Here is a 21,897-nt window from a genome sequence, read left to right as displayed (position 1 = left end):
AGGATAGTGCTATAGTGCTATTATTTGATAATAGTGAGATAATTGTGATATTTGAGAATATTATGATATTCTCTCATGATATTCTAATAAGTCATCACTGTCACTGCCCTCCCATTGTTCATCGATTTGCTCGAGTGGGCCCAGTAACATCTCCATTGTGACACTTGTTACTGTGTTTGGCATATCAATTGCGTCCCAGGTAGCTTGCCAGGCTTTGACGTGTGGGAGAAATACTCTTGGTAGCTTGCTGGGCTCTCTGAGAGGAGTGGAGGATCGAACCTGGGTCAAACCGGTCTGCTGCATGCAAGGCAAATGCCCTACCCACTGTGCTATCGCCCCAGCCCAATAAGCAATAGAAAATAAATTATCTAGCATCTGCCTATGGCAGGCAGGCTTGAACAGTGGTGGGAAAATTCTAAATAAAGGTGGTGGGAAGGTATAATGGTGGTGGGATTGGTGTTGAAATGTTGAATGTAATCAATTAATGTGAACAACATTGTAAAAAAAATAAAAACAACAACAAAATAGGACCACAGTAAACTCAATAAGGAAGACACATAGAAGCCCATCAAGCTCAATGAGTTAAACTAATATAGAAGGTTCAGTCAGAACCAAGTAACTCAGTAAATTCTCAGTGACTTTAGTGACACCCTCATATGAGCTTAAAGTGGTACAGCTAGTTACCAGAAAAGCAGAAAACCACAGGAGAGTGAATATTGATGCTGAATGAGAAAACTACAAAAAATGAAAAGTATCATAAATGATATTTAGATAAGACTTATTAGAATCTCTGAATAGAATATTAGGAAACTTCTAGAAAGATGGGAAATAATCTGAAAATAAATGAAGAATTTATCAGAAAACTACCAGATTAGTTCAAGAAGGACAATATAAGAATTACTGGAGTTCCTGAAGAGCAAAAAGGCAAATTTGATGAAGAAAAATAGTTAAATAAATTATAGACTATAATTTCCAAGAGTTGAAAATTAGAGGAACTGAAATCCAAAAGATTTGAAAAGTCCCAGAAAAAGTAAACTCAAGTAGGAAAATTCCTACTTTGTACTCAAAATGACAAAATCCAAAGATAAAGAAAGAATACTGAAAGCAGTAAGGTCAAAAACAAACAAAACGAAACAAACAAACAAAAAAAACCCTTACATACAAGGAAGCCATAAAATTCACAGCAGATCTATCTGAAACTCTACATACCTGGGAGACTACAGAGATATAGTACAAAAATTTGATATAATGAACACCTTCCCAAGAATACTCTATCCACTTATATTATCATTAAGATTTGGAGGAATGTATACAGAGAGTATCATGTACAAGCAACAACTTAGGAATTTCACAGTCTTGAAACCAGTTCTACCAGAAGCATTTAATTAAAGGAGCTTCTTTAAAAGTGGGAATATTCAGTCATTGTGCTTATGGTTGCCCTCTTTTAGATTAAGGAAGGTATATCTACTACTAGCTTGCTAAGAGATATTTTACATTTTAAATAATGAATTAGTTTTTCAGTTATGTTGAATTTTCTATGCCTTTTCAGGTTTTTTTAGAGAGAGAGAGAAATTTTTATTGCAATATCTTACATGTCTACATCAGAACTATATACAATATTTTATAGTACAAAACCAATATTTCCTTTATTAATATAAGACACATCTACACAATGAAGTACTATACATCCACCAGGAAAATGGAAGTCATGAAATTTGCTTATAACTGGATGGACATAAGCATCATACTGAGTGAAAATGAGGCAGAAAGAAAGGAATGAACATAGAATGATTGCATTCACATGGGATATAAAAATATTGTATGAGACTCAAGGACAGTCAAAATGAGAACTAGAACTGGTTCATGGTTGGCAGCTGGAAATGATCACTGTGGACAAGAACTGAGTGCTGAAAGTAGGTAAAGGGAGGTATATGATAACCTTTCATTACTGTATTGCAAACCATAATACCCAAAGTAAAGAGAAACAGAGAGAGAGACAGAGAGAGGAGACAGAGAGAGAGAGGGAGATAAGTAGTAAGGGTGAGAGAGAGACTACCATAGAGACAGGCTTGGGGAAAACTGGGGACGTGGGTGATGGGAAATGAACACTGTTGAAAGGATGGGTGTTGGAACATTGTATGACTAAAACCCAACATGAACAACTTTGTAACTGTGTATTTCACAGTGATTCAATTAAAACACACATGTGCATGCACATGCGCACACGCATACACACACACACACACACACACACACACACACACTATTAGTCTACTTTGGATGCCTATAAAAAGCAGTGCCATTTAACATCTATATATTCATATATAATTTACCTTCAAATATATGGCACTTAAAATAATTTAATGTGGGGACTGGAACAGTGAGTAGGGCACTTGCTTTGCATTAGAGCAACCCAGATTTGATCCCCAGCAACCCCATAGAGTCCCCTGAGCCCTGATAGGAGTAATTCCTGAGCACAGAGCCAGAAATAAGCTCTGAGCACTGCTGAGTGTGACCCAAAAAACCAAAACAAAGAAAAAAGTCAATTGTGGCCATTGCAACCTGAAAAATACATTTTTCCCATTTAACCTTATAAGTATTTTTTAAGGTTAAATGGGGAAAATTACTAAAATTTTAATGGTCTCTTTTGTATCTCTAATAATTCATTTGAGAACTTCTCTGATTTTATTAAACCTGTTGAAAAATGGGCCTCCCTACAAATTTTAGGTTAAAACTTGACTGACGAGAATCATCTAAATTCCTGGTCAGTGGACCAGCACTGTGAGATGTACCACATCTTATATAAGAGGCAAATTGTCCAGTGACACATGAATGGGCAAAGAAATTATATATATATATATATATATATATATATATATATATATACACACACATATATAGGCTGGAGCCATAGCACAGCGGATAGGGCGTTTGCCTTGCATGCAACCAACATGGCTGACCCGAGTTCGATTCCTCCACCCCTCTCGGAGAGCCCGGCAAGCTACCAAGAGTATCTCGCTCGCACGGCAAAGCCTGGCCAGCTACCCATGATGTATGCGATATGCCAAACACAGTAACAACAAGTCTTACGATGGACACGTTACTGGGCCCGCTCGAGCAAATCGATGAACAACGGAGGACAGTGACAGTGATATATATATGTGTGTGTGTATGTATATGTAGATAGATATAGATATAGACATAAGTACATATGTAAATATATGTGTGTATGAAATGTAAGGAAAGATAAAGTCAGGCAGTTTTCAGCAACTTGGATGGAATTGGAGGGTAGCATTTTAGCAAAAGTAGCCAGAGGGAGAATAACTGACCCTGGATCAGCTCAGTCATCTCTGGTGTATAGGAAGTAAAACAAGATAATGGGCAAGTCAATTGATTACAAACTATTGGTACTGGAATACAAATTGAGAACTCCGGACTGGAAGAGAGGGGATGTAAGTGGACAGGATGTGATACAGGGCTGTCGGTGGGGGTTCCTGGACACTTTGGTGGTGGTGAGGCAAAGTAACTGTACCTGAAATTAAACAGCTCACTACTGAACAACCAATGGCTTAGAATGGAAATCAAAGAGGAAATCAAAAGATTCCTGGAAACAAATGAGAATAAAGACACCAATTACCAGAATTTATGGGGCATGGCAAAAGCTATGTTAAGAGAAAAATGTATAGCTCTATAAGCTCTATAAGCATTCCTCAGGAAGGAAGAGTGAGCTCACATAAGTAACCTAACCTCATAGCTTAAAATCTTGGAAAATGACCAATCAAAGGAGCCCAAACCAGGCAAGAAGACGGAAATAATAAAATTTAGAGCAAAAATTAATGAGATGAAAGTGCAAAAACAATCCAAAAGATCAATGAAACCAAGAGCTGGTTCTTTGAGAAAATAAACAAGATAGATAAACCTCTAGTAATACTCACAAAGCAAGAGAGAGAAAACCCTAATAAACAGAATCACAAATGAAAAGGGGGACATCATAACAGAAACTACAGAAATTCAAAGGATCATCAGAGATTACTTTGAGAATTATTATGCCATGAAACAAGAAAACCTCAAGGAAATGGATAAATTCCTGGATTCTAATAGCCTCCCAAGGCTGAACCAAGAGGACTTGGAGTACCTGAATAGATCTATCACTATCAGGGAAATTGAAACGGTAATAAAAAGTCTCCCCAAAAACTAAAATCCTGGTCCAGATGGATGCACCAGTGAATTCTTCCAAATCTTTTAAAGAGGACTTACTCCCAATCCTTTCAAAGCTTTTCCAGGAAATTGAATAATCAGAAACTTCCAGTTTCTATGAGGAAAAAAATCACTCTGATAACAAAAGCAGACAGAGATACCACAAGAAAGAGAATTACAGCTCGAATTCACTGATGAGCACAGATGCAAAGATCCTTAGTAAAATCATGCAAACAGAATCCAACAACTCATCAAAAAGATCCTACACTATGACCAAGTAGGATTCATCCCAGGGATGCAAGGATGGTTTAACACTTGCAAGTCAAAGCATAATACAACATATCAATATAAGAAAAGATAAAAACCATATAATCATAGCAATAGATGCAGAGAAAGCATTTGACAAGACCCAGAACCTGTTCATGATAAAAACACTCAACAAAATGTGAATTAAAAGAGCTTTCCTCAGTATAGTCAAAACCATCTACCACAAGCCCACAGCAAGTATTATTCTCAATGGGGAGAAACTAAAAACTTTTCCTGTATGATTGGGGACAAGACAAGGTTGCCCACTCTTACCACTTTTATTCAAGATAGTACTGGAAGTTTTTGCCATAGCAGTTAGGCAAGAAAAAAGATATCAAAGTCATCCCTATAGGAAAGGAGGGGGTTAAGCTATCACTATTTGCAGATGACATGATACTATACTTAGGAAATCCTAAAGAATCTTCAAAGAAGTGCCCAGTAACAATACATTTGTAGAATAAAATGGCATGCTACAAAATCAATGCCTAAAAGTCCATAGATTTCCTATATATAAATAATAAGAGAGAATAAAAAGATATTTTAAAAAAACAATTTCGTTCACAGTAGTGCCTCAGAAAATCGAGTATCTCGGAATCAGCTTAACTAAACAGGTGAACGGCCCATACAAAGAAAATTACAAAACCCTACTTTAAGAAATAGAAGAAGACATGAGGAAACTACTTATTGATAAGGAGGAATAACATTGTCAAAATGGCAAAACTCCCCAAAACATTATACAAATTAATGTGGTCCCTATCAGGACACCCATGACATTCTTTAAAGAAATAGGCAAAACATTCCTGAAATTCATATGTAACAATAAAGCCCCATGAATAGCTAAAGCAATCCTGAGGGAAAAAGAAGATGGGTGGCATACCTTCCCCAACTTCAAACTGTATTACAAAGCAGTAGTAATTAAAACATCATGGTATAGGGCTAGAAACAGACTCACAGACCAGTGGAACAGAGTTGAATTCTCTGTCACAGATTCTCAATTATATGATGACTTAATCTTTGATAAAGGAACAAGAAATGTGAAGTGGAACAAGGAAAGTCTCTTCAACAACTGGTGCTGGGGAAACTGGACAACTACCTGGAAAAAAATGAACTCTGACCTCTGTCTAACTCCAAGCACAAAACGTCAAATCAAAGTGGATTAAAGGCCTCAATCTCAGACATGAACCCATAAGATACATCAAGGAAAATGTATGCAGAACCCTCCATGACATTGAAGCTAAAAGCATCATATAACACACCACTGACTAAGCAAGTGGAAACAAACATAAATAAATGGGACTACATTAAACTAAAAGGCTTCTGCACCTCAAAAGAAACAGTGACCAAAATACAGAGATAGCCTACTGAATGGGAAAGAATATTTACCCATCACCCATCAGATAAGGGATTAATATATGGGATATACAAACTTTAACTAGAACTATACAAGAAAAAAGCCACCAACCCCATCAAAAAATGGGGTGAAGAAATGAACAGAAACTTCCACAAAAGAGAAATACAAATGGCCAAAAGGCACATGGAAAAATACTCTACATCACTAATCATCAGGGAGATGCAAATCAAAACAATGAGATATTATCTTACACCACAGAGATTGGCACATATCAAAAAGAATAAGAACAACCATTACTGGCACAGATGTGGGGAGAAAGAAAATCTCTTTCATTGTTGGTGAGAATGCTGACTGATCCAGCCTTTCTAGAAAACAATATGGGCATCCCTCAAAAAGCTAGAATTTGATCTTCCACATGACCCAGCAGTACCATTTCTGGGAATATATCCTGGGGGTGCAAAAAAGCACAATAGAAATGACATCTTCACCTGTTTGTTCATTGCAGCACTGTTCACAATAACCAAAATCTGGAAACAGCCCAACTGCCCGAGAACAGACGACTGGTTAAAGAAACTTTGGTACATCTACACAATGGAATACTATGCACCTGTTAGGAAGAATGAAGTCATGAAATTAGCTTTTAAGTGGTTGTACATGTGAATATCATGCTAAATGAAATGAGTCAGAAAGAGAGGGACAGACATACAATGACTGCACTCATTTGTGGAATATAAAATAACATGAGACCAACACCCAAGGACAGTAGAGACAAGGGCTGGAAGATTGCTTCACAGTTGGAAGCCTGCCTGGGGGAGAAGGCAGCTGAGATAGAAAAGGAATCACTAAGTCAATGATGGTTGGAGGGATTGTTCAGGATGGGAGATGTATGCTGAAAGAAAATAAAGGACTAAACATGATGGCTTCTCAGTATCTGTATGGCAAATCATAATGCCCAAAAGTAGAGCGAGAGAGTAAGAAGGAAATTGTCAGCCATAGATGCAGGGGTTGGGGTGAGGTGGGGGGTGGCAGGAGGGATACTTGGGGACATTGGTGGTAGAAAATGTATACTGGTGAAGGGATAATTGTTTGATCATCGTATGACTGAAGCTCAATCATGAAAGCTTTGTAACTATCTCACGGTGATTAAATAAAAATAAAAAGTTGCAAAGAAAACTTATTTTATGATAATTGTAAATTTGTTGTACACCCAAAATGTCAATTATACTTAAATAAAATATGAATTTTATACTTAAAAATAATAAGTTTAGTTATGAAAGAATAGGTTTTTTTTTTAATTTTTATTAGTGAAACACCATGAGGTACAGTTGTAGATTTACAAATTTTTGTGCTTGGGTTTCGATTATACAATGATCAAGTACCCATCCCTACACCAGTGCCCATTTTCCACCACCATGGATCCCAGTATCCCTCCCACACCCATCCCCCCATCCCACCCTGCCTCTGTGGGAGGGCATTCCCTTTTGTTCTCTCTCCTTTTGGGTGTTGTGGTCTGCAAAAGAGGCATTGAGTGGCAATCATGTTCAGTCCATAGTCTACTTTCAACATGTATCTCCCCTCCTGGGAGGATCCTCCAAACACCCTTTATTTGGTGCTCCCTTCTCTATCTGAGCTGCCATTTCCCCTAGAGTGCACGGCTGGCCTTTAAGCCATGAAGTAATCCTCCTGGTACTGATCTCGGCTATTCTTAGGTATTAATCTTCTGTTTTGTTACTTTATGTCCCCCAGATGAATACAATCTTTTTATGTCTATCCCTCTCTTTCTGACTCATTTCGCTTAGCATGATACTTTCCATGTGGTACCACTTCTATGTAAAGTTCATGACTTCATCTTTTCTAACAGCTACATAGTACTCCATTGTGTAGATGTACCAAAGTTTCTTTAACCAGTCATCTATTCTTGGGCACTCAGGTTTTTTCCAGATTCTGGCTATTGTAAAGAGTGCTGCAATGAACAAACAAGTGCAGATGTCACTTCGACTATACATTTTTGCCTCTCTGGGATATATTCCCAGGAGTGGTATCGCTGGGTCAAATGGGAGCTCAATTTCTAATTTCTTGAGAATGGTCCATACTGTTTTCCAAAAGGGCTGAACCAGTTGGCATTCCCACCAGCAGTGAAGGAGTGTCCCTTTCTCGCCACATTCGCGCCAGCATTGGTTGCTTTTGTTCTTTTGGATGTGGGCCAGTCTCTGAGGTGTGAAATAGTATCTCATTGTGGTTTTGATCTGCATCTCCCTGATGATTAATGATGTAGAGCATTTTCTCATGTGCTTTTAAGAATAGTTTTTGAGTCTGACCTTTCCAGTGAATACTTTTGTTTCCTTGGGCAAATCATAATATTCCATTAATCAGTAGAAGGGTGCTCACTTTCATAATGTATAAAATTATATGTAAATATTATCAATATTATATGTCAATAATGTAGAAAAAAGTAAAAAAGGAAAAGAAGAAAAGTAAAATTATACAGTTTCATAGGGTTTGTGATGAACATATAAGATCTTTATAGTATCTAAGCATAGTGATCAATAAATGCTTGGTAATTGTCATGGTTTTAAGAAAATCATTTTGAAAAATGATTTTATGCTTACCACCCAATAATAATATTTCTATAAGATTTTTAAATCCTCAAAATAATGTTTTCTACATTATAAAGCAAATATTTGTTAAAAATAAATTTTAATAAAATCATTTAATGTAGTCATCGCATGCTTGTTTTTTTTACCTTTTTGGGTCACAGCCAGCAGTGCACAGGGATTACTCCGGGTTTTGCACTCAGGAATTATTCCTGGAAGTGCTCAGGGGACCATATGGGATGCTGGGAATCGAACCTGAGTCAGCCACATGCAAGGCAAACGTCCTACCTGTTGTACTATCGCTCCAGCCCCTACTTGTTTTCATTTTAGAATTTTCTGAATTCCCTTGTAAATTTAAATCAATGTAAATTATATTTATCAATAAGCTATTCTGTCCAAGGTAATGAAATTAAACTAAACTACTAATACAGGCAAGTATATATAATTTGCTTTAGAAAAAGTTGGGGAAGTCACACCCAACAGTGCTTAGAAGTCACTCTCAGCAGTGCTTAGGGAACCATATGGGGTGCCGCCGGGGATTATACCTTGGACTTCCATATGCAAAGTATGAGCTCCAGTTTGCTGAGCTCTTAATTCTTGTTTTTGAAAATGTTATCAAATGAATTCAAAGTTGAAATTTAATGAAGGATTTTTTAATTTGATTTTATTTTTAAAAAGTTGTTCACAATAATTCAGTACATTTAATATTCCAACACCAATCCCACCACCATTGAACCTTCTCATCACCATATTTTGAATTTTTCCATTCCAAATCCCAAACCAGCCCTCCCCAGAGCAGAACTGAATCAATTAATTTTATAATGCTTGTTATGAATAATCCACTAAAAATGGTACAATAAAGTTTTCTTAGAGGAAAGTGTGTGAAGACTGTTGTATTTCATCCTGGAGCCATTAAGCATGTGCATAAGAGATTAAAAATATGTTTGTTAAACCCAATCAAATGTATGCTTCTCTTGGACATCAGTGGTGTAGTGTATGAGAGTTTGCTCCAGAAATTCTAAAATTTAGAATATGATTATACAGCAGATTCACTCATGGGTTCGGCCTATATCACTCCCTTCCAGGAGCTTTATTTATGAATCTCTGAATCATTGCCATTGTTGAGATTATATGGCACCAGGGGCAGTTTTTGAGTGTGACTGCCAAGCTACTGATAAGCTTGGAAGATGGAGGGAGGAGGCCCATTCCTGCTCAGAGAGAGCTTGGAGATTTCAGTCACCGTTCCTGCATACCTGGATTTACGTATGGGTGAGGCTCATCCAAGCCTGTGGAGAATGGTCTTGAGCATAGCAGCAATTGAGTTCTGGAGGTTTTTTGCTGTGGTTCAGAGTTCAGGACTCTGTTGGGGTGGGGAGGGAAACTCACCCTCCCACCTCTGAGTTGCTCCAATGAAGACAGCCTGGTGTGAAGGTCTGGGTCTAGACATTTTATGTTGCTCTTAATGAATGATTTTTTAAACTAGGCATCTTTTACAAATAATTATTCATGGATTTTATGTCTAGATATATACACACATCCAATCAATTTCTTTCATTGAAGTAGGCATGTCCCTCCCATTTCTCTATCTCTTTTATTGTATATGGATTTTATTCTTTATGTGATATATCACTTTGTTGTATATTGAAATCATTGGTCTGTAAAATAAATAACTGCTAAAATGATCATATTTTGATGTTAAGTATTTATTATTATGACAGAGTAAATTAAAATTTATTCTTTTAAGTCACTAGAAGTACGTCTTCAGTGTGATGTGGAAGATATTATTACCCCTGAAGCAGAAACAAGTCCTCCATTCCCAGATCTCTCATCTCAGCTTCCTTCTTCAAGAAGTCTTTCTGGAAGTACTAATACTGTAGAAAGTGAAGGAGCAACGAAAGATAGTATTCCATGTCTCAAGTAAGAGTTGCAATCAAATTTCAAAATAATTTTGCACATTATATAATTTTTTAAAACTGCATCAATTAATAATTATTCCTCTACTCAAATTGTTATCAAATAACACAATCCCCAATTTCTACTTTTCTTTAAACATCTACAAATAATGCACAATATAATTATTCTTTTAGCAATTCATAATTTTCCTTCCCCTAAAGGACCCAAAAGGAACACAGCTTGATAAACTGGGAAAATATTTGTTAGGCCTGAAATATGGCAACTTATTTGGTACTGCCCAACTGAAAAGCTATGTTTAGGGAACTTCTTCAATTTTCATGAAATGGAAGATAAAATCAAATGTACTCTTGCAAGAATACTTAGAAAGAGAAAATTTCATGATTTTTAGGATATTGCATAATACTTTAAAAAACTGATTTTATTTTTAATAAATTATACTCTTTAAGTGTCATAATCTAATAAAACCTCAAGTTATGCAAAACCATGGTAATACCCATATTCATTGTTTTATGAGTTTTAGTAATATAATATGAAGGTGTACAATTTCCTTAAACTAATATTTATTGCTTCTTCATCAGCATACCATATGCTTTGAGTATTAGATAGAGAATCAAACCTATGAGGAATTTCTGTGAACTTCCTATAAAAATATCAAAGTCTTTTACTCAAAAAACTTTATCTAACATACCCCACAAATACCACTAGCTTCCCATCTTTATGAAATAAATATTTATAAGATTTTTAGAGTGAAATCAGCTTATCATACAATAAAGAACCATACCTTTGTAATCATTGGTCTCCCCCAAGTTTTTTCTTGTGACTTAATAAAAGTAAATATACATAGATGCTATTGAAGGTGGGGAAACTATAAGGGGAAGACAACATAAAAGTTTAGTGCCAATTACATACTATATTAAGAATCATGGTTTTCATTCCTAATTAAAGTACGACTCTTTGTAGGATTTTTGACTTGGAAAAAAATGACATGATCACTACTGAAATCATAGGTTTATCACTGACAATCTCACTGAAAATGGATTTGGAGTTGGAAGTAAAGCACAAAAAGTAGGGGGCCAGATTCAGCATGCAAACACACAGGATACAAAAATATCAATTTCAGATAAACAAAGAACTTTATTTGTATTGTATGTTCTGAAAATTGTAATGGGCATTACTCTCTATATAAAAAATATATTGTTATTTATTTAAAATACAGACTTAAATGACTATCCAGTATTTGCCAACTAAAGTCGGATGAGTAGTAAAGTAACTAGAAGAGACATAAAAGCTGATCATATTCTGTTTATATTTTTGAAGATAGTCCCCAGCAACTTTTGATAAGTGAATGTAAGGTAGGAGTGAAAGGCATTTAGTCAAGGAAGACTTTTATAACAAGATTGTAGACATTTATACTCATAGTGATGCAATATTTTTGAATTAAATAATTAGAATGATAAAAATTGTTAGGAACTGGAGTAGAGAGAGCTTCATAGCAGGAGGGAGAGGAAAGGAATTTGGGTTTGGGTTATACTGAAATTTCAAGTTTGGTAACATTAAGAGTCTTTTTATTGTGAATAACAAATTGGTATCTATGTAATGAATATCATGTAAGATACCTAATACAAATAACATTTTTCTTGGAAGTAAAAAGAAGTTGTAGATCTGATTAAATAAAATATCCTTGAGAGAAAAAACTAATAAAAAGTGTGTGGTGTACTTAAAGCTAAAAGACACATAATTATTCTGTTTTCTTCTCAGTGCTTGGTGTTTTATATTTCTGTGTGAAGATTCCACGTAGTTCAGAAGATAGTTCTGAAGTTTAATTGTTCATACTTATTTAAAGTGAATGTGTTATAATTCCAGTTTTTTTTTTTTTTTGGTCTAGTGTTAAGTCTAAACCAGTCCGAATGCCCCCAGGCTATCAAGCAGAACTTGTTATTCAGCTGGTGTGGGTGGATGGAGAACCTCCTCAACAGATTACTAGTCTTGCTGTAAACTCAGCATATGGCATGTAAGTAGCTCAATGTTCTTTTAATTTTTTTAATTTTAAGTATCTCTGATTTATTTACATGTTTCTTTTAAAACACTTAAGTGAGTCACTAAAATTGAAAGAAGCCATGTATGGACTTTTATTAAACATGAATCACAAATTTTTAAGGTACTTCTATTTTTTCTTTCTTTTATCATTTTTGTTATTTTGTATGTTTGGTTTGGGGGTGACCACACCAGGCTAATCTCCAGGCTTACTCCTGGCTTTGTGCACAAGGATCACTCCTAACGAAGTTTGGGAGACCACATGGGGTGCCAGGGAATGAACCCCAGGTTGACCATATGCAAGGCAAGCACCCTATCTGCCGTACTACCTCTTCAGCCCCAAGTAATTCTATTTTTTTAGTATTCTTTTGTGGGTCTGTATTTTGTATCATACTTCAAAAGGCCCTTCTCACTTAAAGATAAAATTTTATATATTTTTTTCTAAATTTTTTTGTTATTAACACATTAAAGTCTGTAATATATCTAAAATTTATTTAGGTATAAGTTATAAAATATGGATTAAACTCTTGCTTTTAAATGTGTGAGTAGTGCCAAAATAATTTCCTCAATATTTCATCTTCTTGTTATTTTTAAGTCAAATTTTATAAATTGTATATTTTATAAATATTTGACTTTTTCTGTATTTCTTTATTTTTTATTTATTTATTTATTTATATTTTTTGGTTCTTGAATCACATTGGGTGATTCTCAGGGATTACTCCTGACTTTGCACTCAGGGATCACTCCTGGCAGGCTCTGTCTTGGGGTAGAGCATATGCAGTGCTAGAGATCTAAAGCAGATTTAGCAAATGCAGTACCCCCTGTTCTATCACTCCAGCCTCTATATTTCTATACATAACCCCTAGCTAAATCTGGTGAGCTTAATGAGTACTCCTTGAAATTATCAAAATAGAGGAATATAAAAATATTTCATCTCCGATGCCTCTTTTTTTTTGGAGGGTAGTGGTGGAAGGATAGAGATTAATATAGATTTTGGGAGTTTTTCACAAGTGAAAAAATGAAGTAGGACAGTTAGCAGAATAGCCCATGATAAAGAGAGAAGAGGAAATTAGTTGGGATCATCTGTAGTTCCACTATATGCTAAGAATGTATGTGTCTTCTAGAGTAATGTTTTTTATCCCCTGGTCTGCAAAACATCAGGTGTGAAAAGGGTTGAAAACCACTGGTCTATCACTATGGTTTTATAAACTGCCAGTCTCCGACCAGTATGGAGATGCTAGCCTGTATAGGAAAACAAAAAGTCAGATCAGGTAGTTACCATGGAAATTTACTGAGTCCAAGTCATCTTTAGGGTTCTATACTGGAAAAGATTGACCAGAAAAGAAACAAAGATGTTAGAATTCAGAAACTGTAAAGTGTATTGCCAGTTTCAGATCTTAATTTCATTAGAAAAAGATATATTAGTGACTGTTTTTCCCAAATAGGGACCGTACAGAGCCTCTGAAGAACCTGTACTTTTATAATAAAGATAATTTGAATACTTGCCACATTGACTGCCTCAATTGCAAAATACTGTAGCTCAAATAACTATCTGTACAAATTTCATCATGTTTCTAAAAAATGAATAATACTAGCATTATTTTTAAATATTTCTGAGAATTGTAAAAGAAAAATCAGATACATCTCATTTTATTAGGCCAATATCTGTTGATGTCAATACTTGAAAAGATCATTATTGCAGGGTCATATGGAAGCTCAATTTCTAGTTTTTGAAGGAATGTCCATATTGTTTTCAAAATGGCTGGACCAGTCAGCATTCCCACCAACAATGAGAGAGTCTCCCTTTTTCCCCACATTCATGCCAGCACTGGTTGCTTTTGTTCTTTTGAATTTTGGCCAGTCTTTGTGGTGTGAGACAATATCTAATTGTTATTTTGATTTTCATCTCCCTGATGATTATCAATGTGGAGCATTTTTTCATGTGCCCTTTGGCCATTTATATTTCTTTTTTGAGGAAGCTTCTGTTCATTTCTTCTCCCCATTTTTTGATGGGGTTGGAGGTTTTTTTCTTGTATAATTTTACTAGTGTTTTGTATATACTGGATATTAATCCCCTATCAGATGGGTGTTGGGTAAATATTCTTTCCCATTCAGTGGGCTCTCTCTGTATTTTGGTAACTGTTTCTTTTAAGGTGCAGAAGTTTCTTAGTTTGATATAGTCCCATTTTTTTTATGTTTGTTTCCACTTGCTTGGTCAGTGGTGTTTTATATGATGCTTTTAGCTTCAATGTCATGGAGGGTTCTGTCTACATTTTCTTTCATATACCCTATGGATTCATATCTGATATTGAGGTCTTTAATCCACTTTGATCTGATTTTTGTGCCTGGCATTAGACAGAGGTCAGAGTGCATTTTTTTCCAGGTAGTTATCCAGTTTTCCCAGCACCAGTTGTTGAAGAGGCTTTTCTTATTCCACTTGACATTTCTTGCTCCTTTGTCAAAGATTAAGTGATCATATATTTGTGAATCTGTGACAGAGAATTCAACTCTGTTCCATTGGTCTGTGAGTCTGTTTCTAACCCTATACCATGCTGTTTTAATTACTACTGCTTTGTAATACAGTTTGAAGTTGGGGAAGATGATGCCACCCATCTTATTTTTTCCCCAGAATTGCTTCAGCTATTCGTGGGGGGTTACTGTTCTATATGAATTTCAGGAGTGTTTTGTCTATTTCTTTGAAAAATGTTATGGGTATCCTGATAGGGACCACATTAAATCTGTATAGTATTGCCATTTTTGATAATGTTAATCCTTCCTATCCATGAGCAGGGGATGTGTCTCCATTTCCTAGTGGCCTCTTTTATTTCTTGAAGTAGTACATCTACACAATGGAATACTCTGAGGTTGTTAGGAGAGCTGAAATCATGAAATTTGCTTATAAGTGGCTGGACATGGACAGTATCATGCTAATTGAAATGAGTCATAGAGGGACAGAAATTGAAGGACTGCACTAATTTGTGGAATATAAAACATTATGAGACTGACACCCAAGGACAGTAGACACAGGGTCAAGAATATTGCTCCATAGTTGGAAGCCTGTCTCATGAGCTGGGGAGAGGGCAGGAGTAATAGAGAAGGGAATCACTAAGACAGTGATGATTGAAGGAATAATTTGGGTTGGGAGATGTGTGCTGAAAGTAGATAAAGGACCAAACATGATAACCTCTCAGTATCTCCTCTCAGTATCTTTATTGCAAACCATAATGCCCAAAAGTCGAGAGAGAGTATGGGGTAAATTGTCTGCCATGGAGGCAGGGGAAGGTTGGAAAGGGGGGGGGGGGGTTAGTCAGGACATTGGTGGTGGAGAATGTGCACTGGTGGAGGGATGGGTGTTCGATCGTTGTATGATCGAAACTCAAACATGAAAGCTTGTAACTGTATCACTGTTACAGTGACTCAATTAAAAAAAATTTTACAAAAGAGAAGGCCATTATTAAGAGGGAAATTTTTGAGATCACATTTTGTGTCCACATACATGTAAAACTCCCAGCCAAAGTACACATAAATATATATAGAAAGGAAAATACATGTTATAAATAGGTTTAGTGTACACTAAGAATGCAGGGCATTTTTAATATTTGGAATGAACCAGTATAATTCACCTAACTCATAGGATATAGTAAAAAACCATATGATTAACTTAGTGATTGAAAGTAGCATTTGACGAAATTCATCTACTTTAAACTTTAAAAGACTTTAAAAGAAGCTGTTAACTATAAAGATTTTCTTAATATGAAAAGTGGGTGTATTTTTAATTCACACTTTACTTCTGAGATAAATTTAAAATAAAACAAGGAGGCTATTATCACTTCTATTCACTCTATACTGCAGGATCTACTAACCCAGGGCTTTATATATAAAGAGAAAAAAGGGGGGGAAATGATGTTGATATATCTGAAACATCTGTTACTATTGTTTGGCATATTGAGTACGTCATGGGGAGCTTGCCAGGCTTTGCTGTGCGGGCAAGATACTCTCCGTAGCTTGCCGGGCTCTCCGAGAGTGGCAGAGGAATCGAACTCGGGTTGGCCATAATGGCTGCGTGCAAGGCAAACGCCCTACCCACTGTGCTATCGCTCCAGCTTTAACATCTAAATACTTAAATTTTAAAGATTATCAAATTAGTTTAACACTATTGTATATTCAAAGTCAATATAAAATTATATTTTTATATGGTCAAAAAAGTTGACTAATAATAAAATCAATATGCCATTTACAAAAATATATATATCGGGATAAATCTAATAAAACAATCAGTATTCCTAAAGAAAAGAGTATAAAACTCAAGATAAATTAAAGAACCTAAATAATATGATGGAAAACTTAATAGCAATGTTAAAAGCATCAGTTTTTACAAATTGATTTATAAATTTACCACAATACCACTATGAATTTTAGTATTATTCCCTTAAAATTTATTCCTGATACTACAATTTGTAAAGAAATGAAAGGGGTTATACTAGCTAAGACATTATTGAATAATGACAGATGACTCTCTCTACTAGAAAATAAGACATTAAATGAAGCTCTATTAATCATGTCATTCTTTTTATTGGAACTAGATAGACATATAGACCAAGGAACATAAAGGTGTGGAAATAGGTCCAGGCATATGTTATAAGAATTGTAGAATATCTGAGAAAATGATAAGTCACTTCTCAATCCAATAAGTAGTACAGTCAACTGGATAATCTCTATAATACTTAGACAATATTTTTTTAATCTTTTTTTTCTTTTTGGGTCACACCTGGCCCAATGCACAGGGGTTACTCCTGGCTTTGCACTCAGGAGTTACTCCTGGCGGTGCTTAGGGGACCATATGGGATGCTGGGAATCGAACCCGGGTCGGCCACATACAAAGCAAATGCCCTACCCATTGTGCTATCTCTCCAGTCCCACTTTTAAAATATTTTAACATAGACTATATTATAACTATATAACACGTTATAGATTTAACTCAAAAATACTAATCATGAGAAAAACATTAAGAATTTCTTGGTGAGATTAATACCCAAGAATAGCTGAGATAAGCACCAGGAGGATTACTCCATAGCTTAGAGGCCAGCCGGGTATTCTAGGGGAAAGGACAGCTCAGATAGAGAAGGGAGCACCAAATAAAGGGTGTTTGGAGGATCCTCCCAGGAGGGGAGATGCATGTCAAAAGTAGACTATGGACGGAACATGTTTGCCACTCAATGCCTCTTTTGCAGACCACAACACCCAAAAGGAGAAAGAGAACACAAGGGATTGCCCTGCCACAGAGGCTGGGTGGGATGGGGGGGGGATGGGGGTGGGAGGGATATTATCCATGGTGGTGGAAAGTGGGCACTGGTGCAGGGATGGGTATTTGATCATTGTATAATTGAAACCCAAGCACAAAAAAATTGTAAATCTACAACTGTACCTCATGGTGTTTCACTAATAATAAAAAAAATGTTTATGCAATCAAAAAAAAAGAATTTCTTGCAAGAACCCACAACACCCAATAAGAGAGAGAGAACAAAAGGGAATGCCCTGCCACAGAGGCAGGGTGGGATGGGGGGCATGGGGGGTGGGAGGGATACTGGGATCCGTGATGGTGGGAAATGGACACTGGTGGAGGGATGGGTATTTGATCATTGTATAATTGAAACCCAAGCACAAAAGTTTGTAAGTCTACGACTGTACCTCATGGTGTCTCACAAATAAAAATTTTTTAAAAAATTTCTTGAAAGAAGCAATACTGAGAGCTTTAAAATGACAGGACAGAAAAGAGATATTGTATTAAACATGTTGGATTAAACAGGGCTAGAACAATAGTACAAAGGGCAGGATACTTGGGTTCAATCTCCAGCACAAAAGGTCCTCTGAGTCTTGCCTAGAGTTATTATTGACTGTAGAGCCAGGTAAAAGCCCTGAACACCAGCAAGAGTGCCCCCCCAAAAAATTAAAACTTAAAAATTAAACATACATGACAAAGAACTTATATCCAGGGGGTATGGTGATGCCAGCAGGTCAATCTGTACCTGTGAGGCAAGTGCATCAGTAGCCTGATGGCACCTTCAGACTTCCAGATACCCCAAAATTGCTGAGGTGCTTTTCGCCAGACCCCAAAACTTGGGGCAAAGTTTACCAAAGAAGTAAACAGCCAAAAGTTAGGTATGTGGGAAACACACCCACAACCACCTCTGGCTCAGCTATATAATTGGAGGCATGGCCTCTCTGGTTCCTGATTGAACTGCTTAATGGACATGATCCCAGAGACTCAGAAACGAATCTCAGAACCCAGTGGCTTTTGGCAGAAATGCATCCAGACCTCACAATATGTTACTGTTGCCAGGCACCCCAGGGAGGAAAGGGTGTTATCACTACGCCTATTCCCCCTTGGCGGATCGGTGGCCGTCATCCTCCAGAGACCACTGGACAGTCAGGCTTGGGCTCGCAGTGATGAAACTTGTTGGGCCTCATGGGATGGGGTGAGGGGAGCTGGACCTGTCCTCCCCACTCCAACAAGACCCCAAGTCATCGTCCATGAACGGCTTCTCTGGCTCCTGATCAAGCTGCTTAACGGCCTTGATCCCAGAGACTCAGAAACACATCTTGAAACCCAGTGACTTTTGGCAGAAATGTGTCCGGACCCCACAGTATGTTACTGTCACCGGGCCACCCCAGGGGGGGAAAGATTGTTGTCCCTACACCTGCTCCACCTTAGCGGCTCAGTGGCCGTCATCCTCCAGAGGCCATTGGACAGTCTGGTCTGGGCCCGCAGTGATGAAACTTGTTGGGCCTCACCGGATGGGTGTGGAGCCGGTCCTGTCCTTCCCACCCCAACGAGACCCCAAGTCATCGCACACGAACGGCCTCTCTGACTCCTGATCAAGCTGCTCAATGGCCATGATCCCAGAGGCTCAGGAGCAAATCTCGAAACCCAGTGGCTTTTGGCAGAAATTTCTCCAGATTTAAGTGTTAAAATTTCGGAATTTCAAAATCACATGGCCCTACCACAGCCACGTGACATCATATGTTATTCATAACCAGCAATAGAAAACAAATTTGTCTACTGTTGCCTTTTCAGCAGATCTGAGTGTTGGGGTAAAATCTCAAATAATAATGGTGGGTCTGGTGTCGAAATATTGAATGTGATCAAAGTAGAGAGAGAGTAAGGTGGAAATAATCTACCCCACAGGTAGGGGGAGGGTGTGGGATGGAGTATACTGAGGTTTTTGGTGGTGGTGAATGGGCACTGGTGAAGGTACAGGTGTATCATTGTATGACTGAGACTTAGACCTGAAAGTTTTGTAACTGCTCTCACGGTGATTCAATTAAAAAATATAAAAAAATGAAAAAAAAGAACTCATATTCAGATTGTAAAAAGAGTTGTATAAACTATCAATCTGTTACTGTCACTGTCACTGTTCCCATTCTTCATCAAATTGCTCGAGCGGGCCCAATAACGTCTCCATAGTGAGACTTGTTGTTACTGTGTTTGACTTTTTGGCATATTGAATATGTCATGGGTAGCTTGCCAGGCTTTGCCATGCGGGCGAGATACTCTCAGTAGCTTGCCAGGCTCTCCGAGAGGGGCGGAGGAATCGAACCCAGCTTGGCCGGGCTGGTTGTGCACAAGGCAAACGCCCTACCACTGTGCTATCACTACAATCAATAAGAAAAAGATAAACAACTCCACTGTAAAATGTTGAAGAAATTTATGCAAATGTCACAAAAGAGATTATTTAAATGACATATTTCAATATATTCTTATACATGCATATACATATATGTGTGTTCACAATCCCATTACTAATGTTGGGAATGTTGTAAATACATACTATAGCTGTAACTCATATATCAATGATAAGAAATATTCACTTTATAAGATTGTCAGCATTTTCTTTTCATTTTGGAATGCATATAAATGCATACCTTATAGCACAAAATTTTCTAGTTATGTAATCACTGAAATGCAAGCACATGTGCAACAAAAAATAATACCATTATTTACACTACTAGCTTTATATTTTATAAATATTCAAACTATAGATAATCAAATGTTTATCAGAGTATGCAAAATAACTAAGCTGATTTATTGATTCAATTTAATTCTATAATAATATTGAGGACAGTATTTAAAGTGAAACTATAATTTATATTCATATACATGAAAAATTATGCTATATGTGAAACTATACAAATAGAAAGTTTGCATGTACAACTGTACATGGAAACTGAACTATACTTACATGCAGCAGCTTATCTGAGAAAACTTAAACATCAAAATGAAATAAAACTGACTTTTGATATAGAAATGTAAATTTGGAAGAGTAAAAGAGTAATTACTGTAAAGAACTTAAGGCAATTACTTATGACCTTCAGTTTCTCCACCTAGTGGCAATCATGTGGGGTTTTCCTCTTTGTGATAATTATTGAAGTGTCTAATTATGTACATTTTATTATGCTTGAATAAAATCATAAATATGCCTTCAATAACTGGTTTTATTTAAAGAAGCTCATTTTAAATATACGGAGTATTTGAATACAAAGCCACAACTTTAACATTTATTTATATTTCATTATTTCTAATGAGTAGAATTGAATTATAACATATTCTAGGTATGCATACTTAACAATCAACACATATATACAGTACATTAAATTCACCACTAACAGTTCATTTCTCATTTTTATCATATAATTGTCTGCTTTTGCCCAGTTTTCCTAATCCGCTTTAATCTTTCTCTATGGTAGACTCTAACTGGTTTTACAATCCAAAACTTTAAAATTTTGTTTTTTAAAATACCATGTGTAAATACAATTTATGTCATTTGTCTGATTTATTTCACTAAGCATGTTGTCCTCTAGGCCCATTTATTTTGATCTATTACAAATGTCAGAATTTCAGTCTTTAATTTTTATAACTGAGTAGTATTCCATATGCATATATACTGTATCTTCTTTATCCATACATCTTACCTATGAACGTTTAGATTACTTCCAACTTGGCTATTGTAAGTAATGCTGTAATAAGGTGGAGGTGAATTTATCTCTTTAAATAATCATATAGCAAACTGGGAATTCATTTACCTATAAAAAATTAGTGGTTTTGTATTTTCCAGGTAAATACACAGAAGTGTGAATAATTGGATTAAAAATTCCAAATAATTTATTAAGGATTTTCATTGTTGTTTGCTAATAATAAAAGACTCTAAGCAGCTTCATCAACACAATTATAGGTAAATAAATTAAAGCACCAAAATTATTGTGAAGTCATCTTTTTGATTATCTTACTATGACTTTACATGGAATACAAAATATAAATTTTTAAAAATCAAGGTTCAGAAACCAGAGAGTACAGAAGGCAGAGCATTTACCTTGCATGAGGCCAATCTGGGTTCAATTCTTGGTACCCCAGAAGGTCCTCTAGTTCTGCCAGGAATGCTCCCTGAGTGCAAAGTAAGCACCAATAAATTTTCTCCCACCCTACAAAAAAACAACAAAAGCATC

General features: G+C 36.3%; 1 protein-coding gene across 7 annotated transcripts in view; it reads left to right on the top strand.

The window, feature by feature from the left end:
• STXBP5L (syntaxin binding protein 5L) overlaps window positions 1–21,897 on the top strand; it is a 348,858-nt gene that overhangs the window by 243,215 nt on the left and 83,746 nt on the right. For all 7 annotated transcript variants that reach the window (XM_056109191.1, XM_056109190.1, XM_056109192.1 and 4 more), the window contains 2 exons: window positions 10,193–10,365; window positions 12,248–12,373. In XM_056109191.1, the coding sequence (XP_055965166.1) occupies window positions 10,193–10,365; window positions 12,248–12,373 (299 nt within the window). The remainder of the gene's footprint in view (window positions 1–10,192; window positions 10,366–12,247; window positions 12,374–21,897) is intronic.

The sequence above is a fragment of the Sorex fumeus genome, unplaced genomic scaffold (assembly GCF_029834395.1).
Source record: "Sorex fumeus unplaced genomic scaffold, SorFum_2.1 ptg000265l, whole genome shotgun sequence".
NCBI classification, from domain to species: domain Eukaryota; kingdom Metazoa; phylum Chordata; class Mammalia; order Eulipotyphla; family Soricidae; genus Sorex; species Sorex fumeus.
This window is presented reverse-complemented; position numbering and strand designations above follow the sequence as displayed.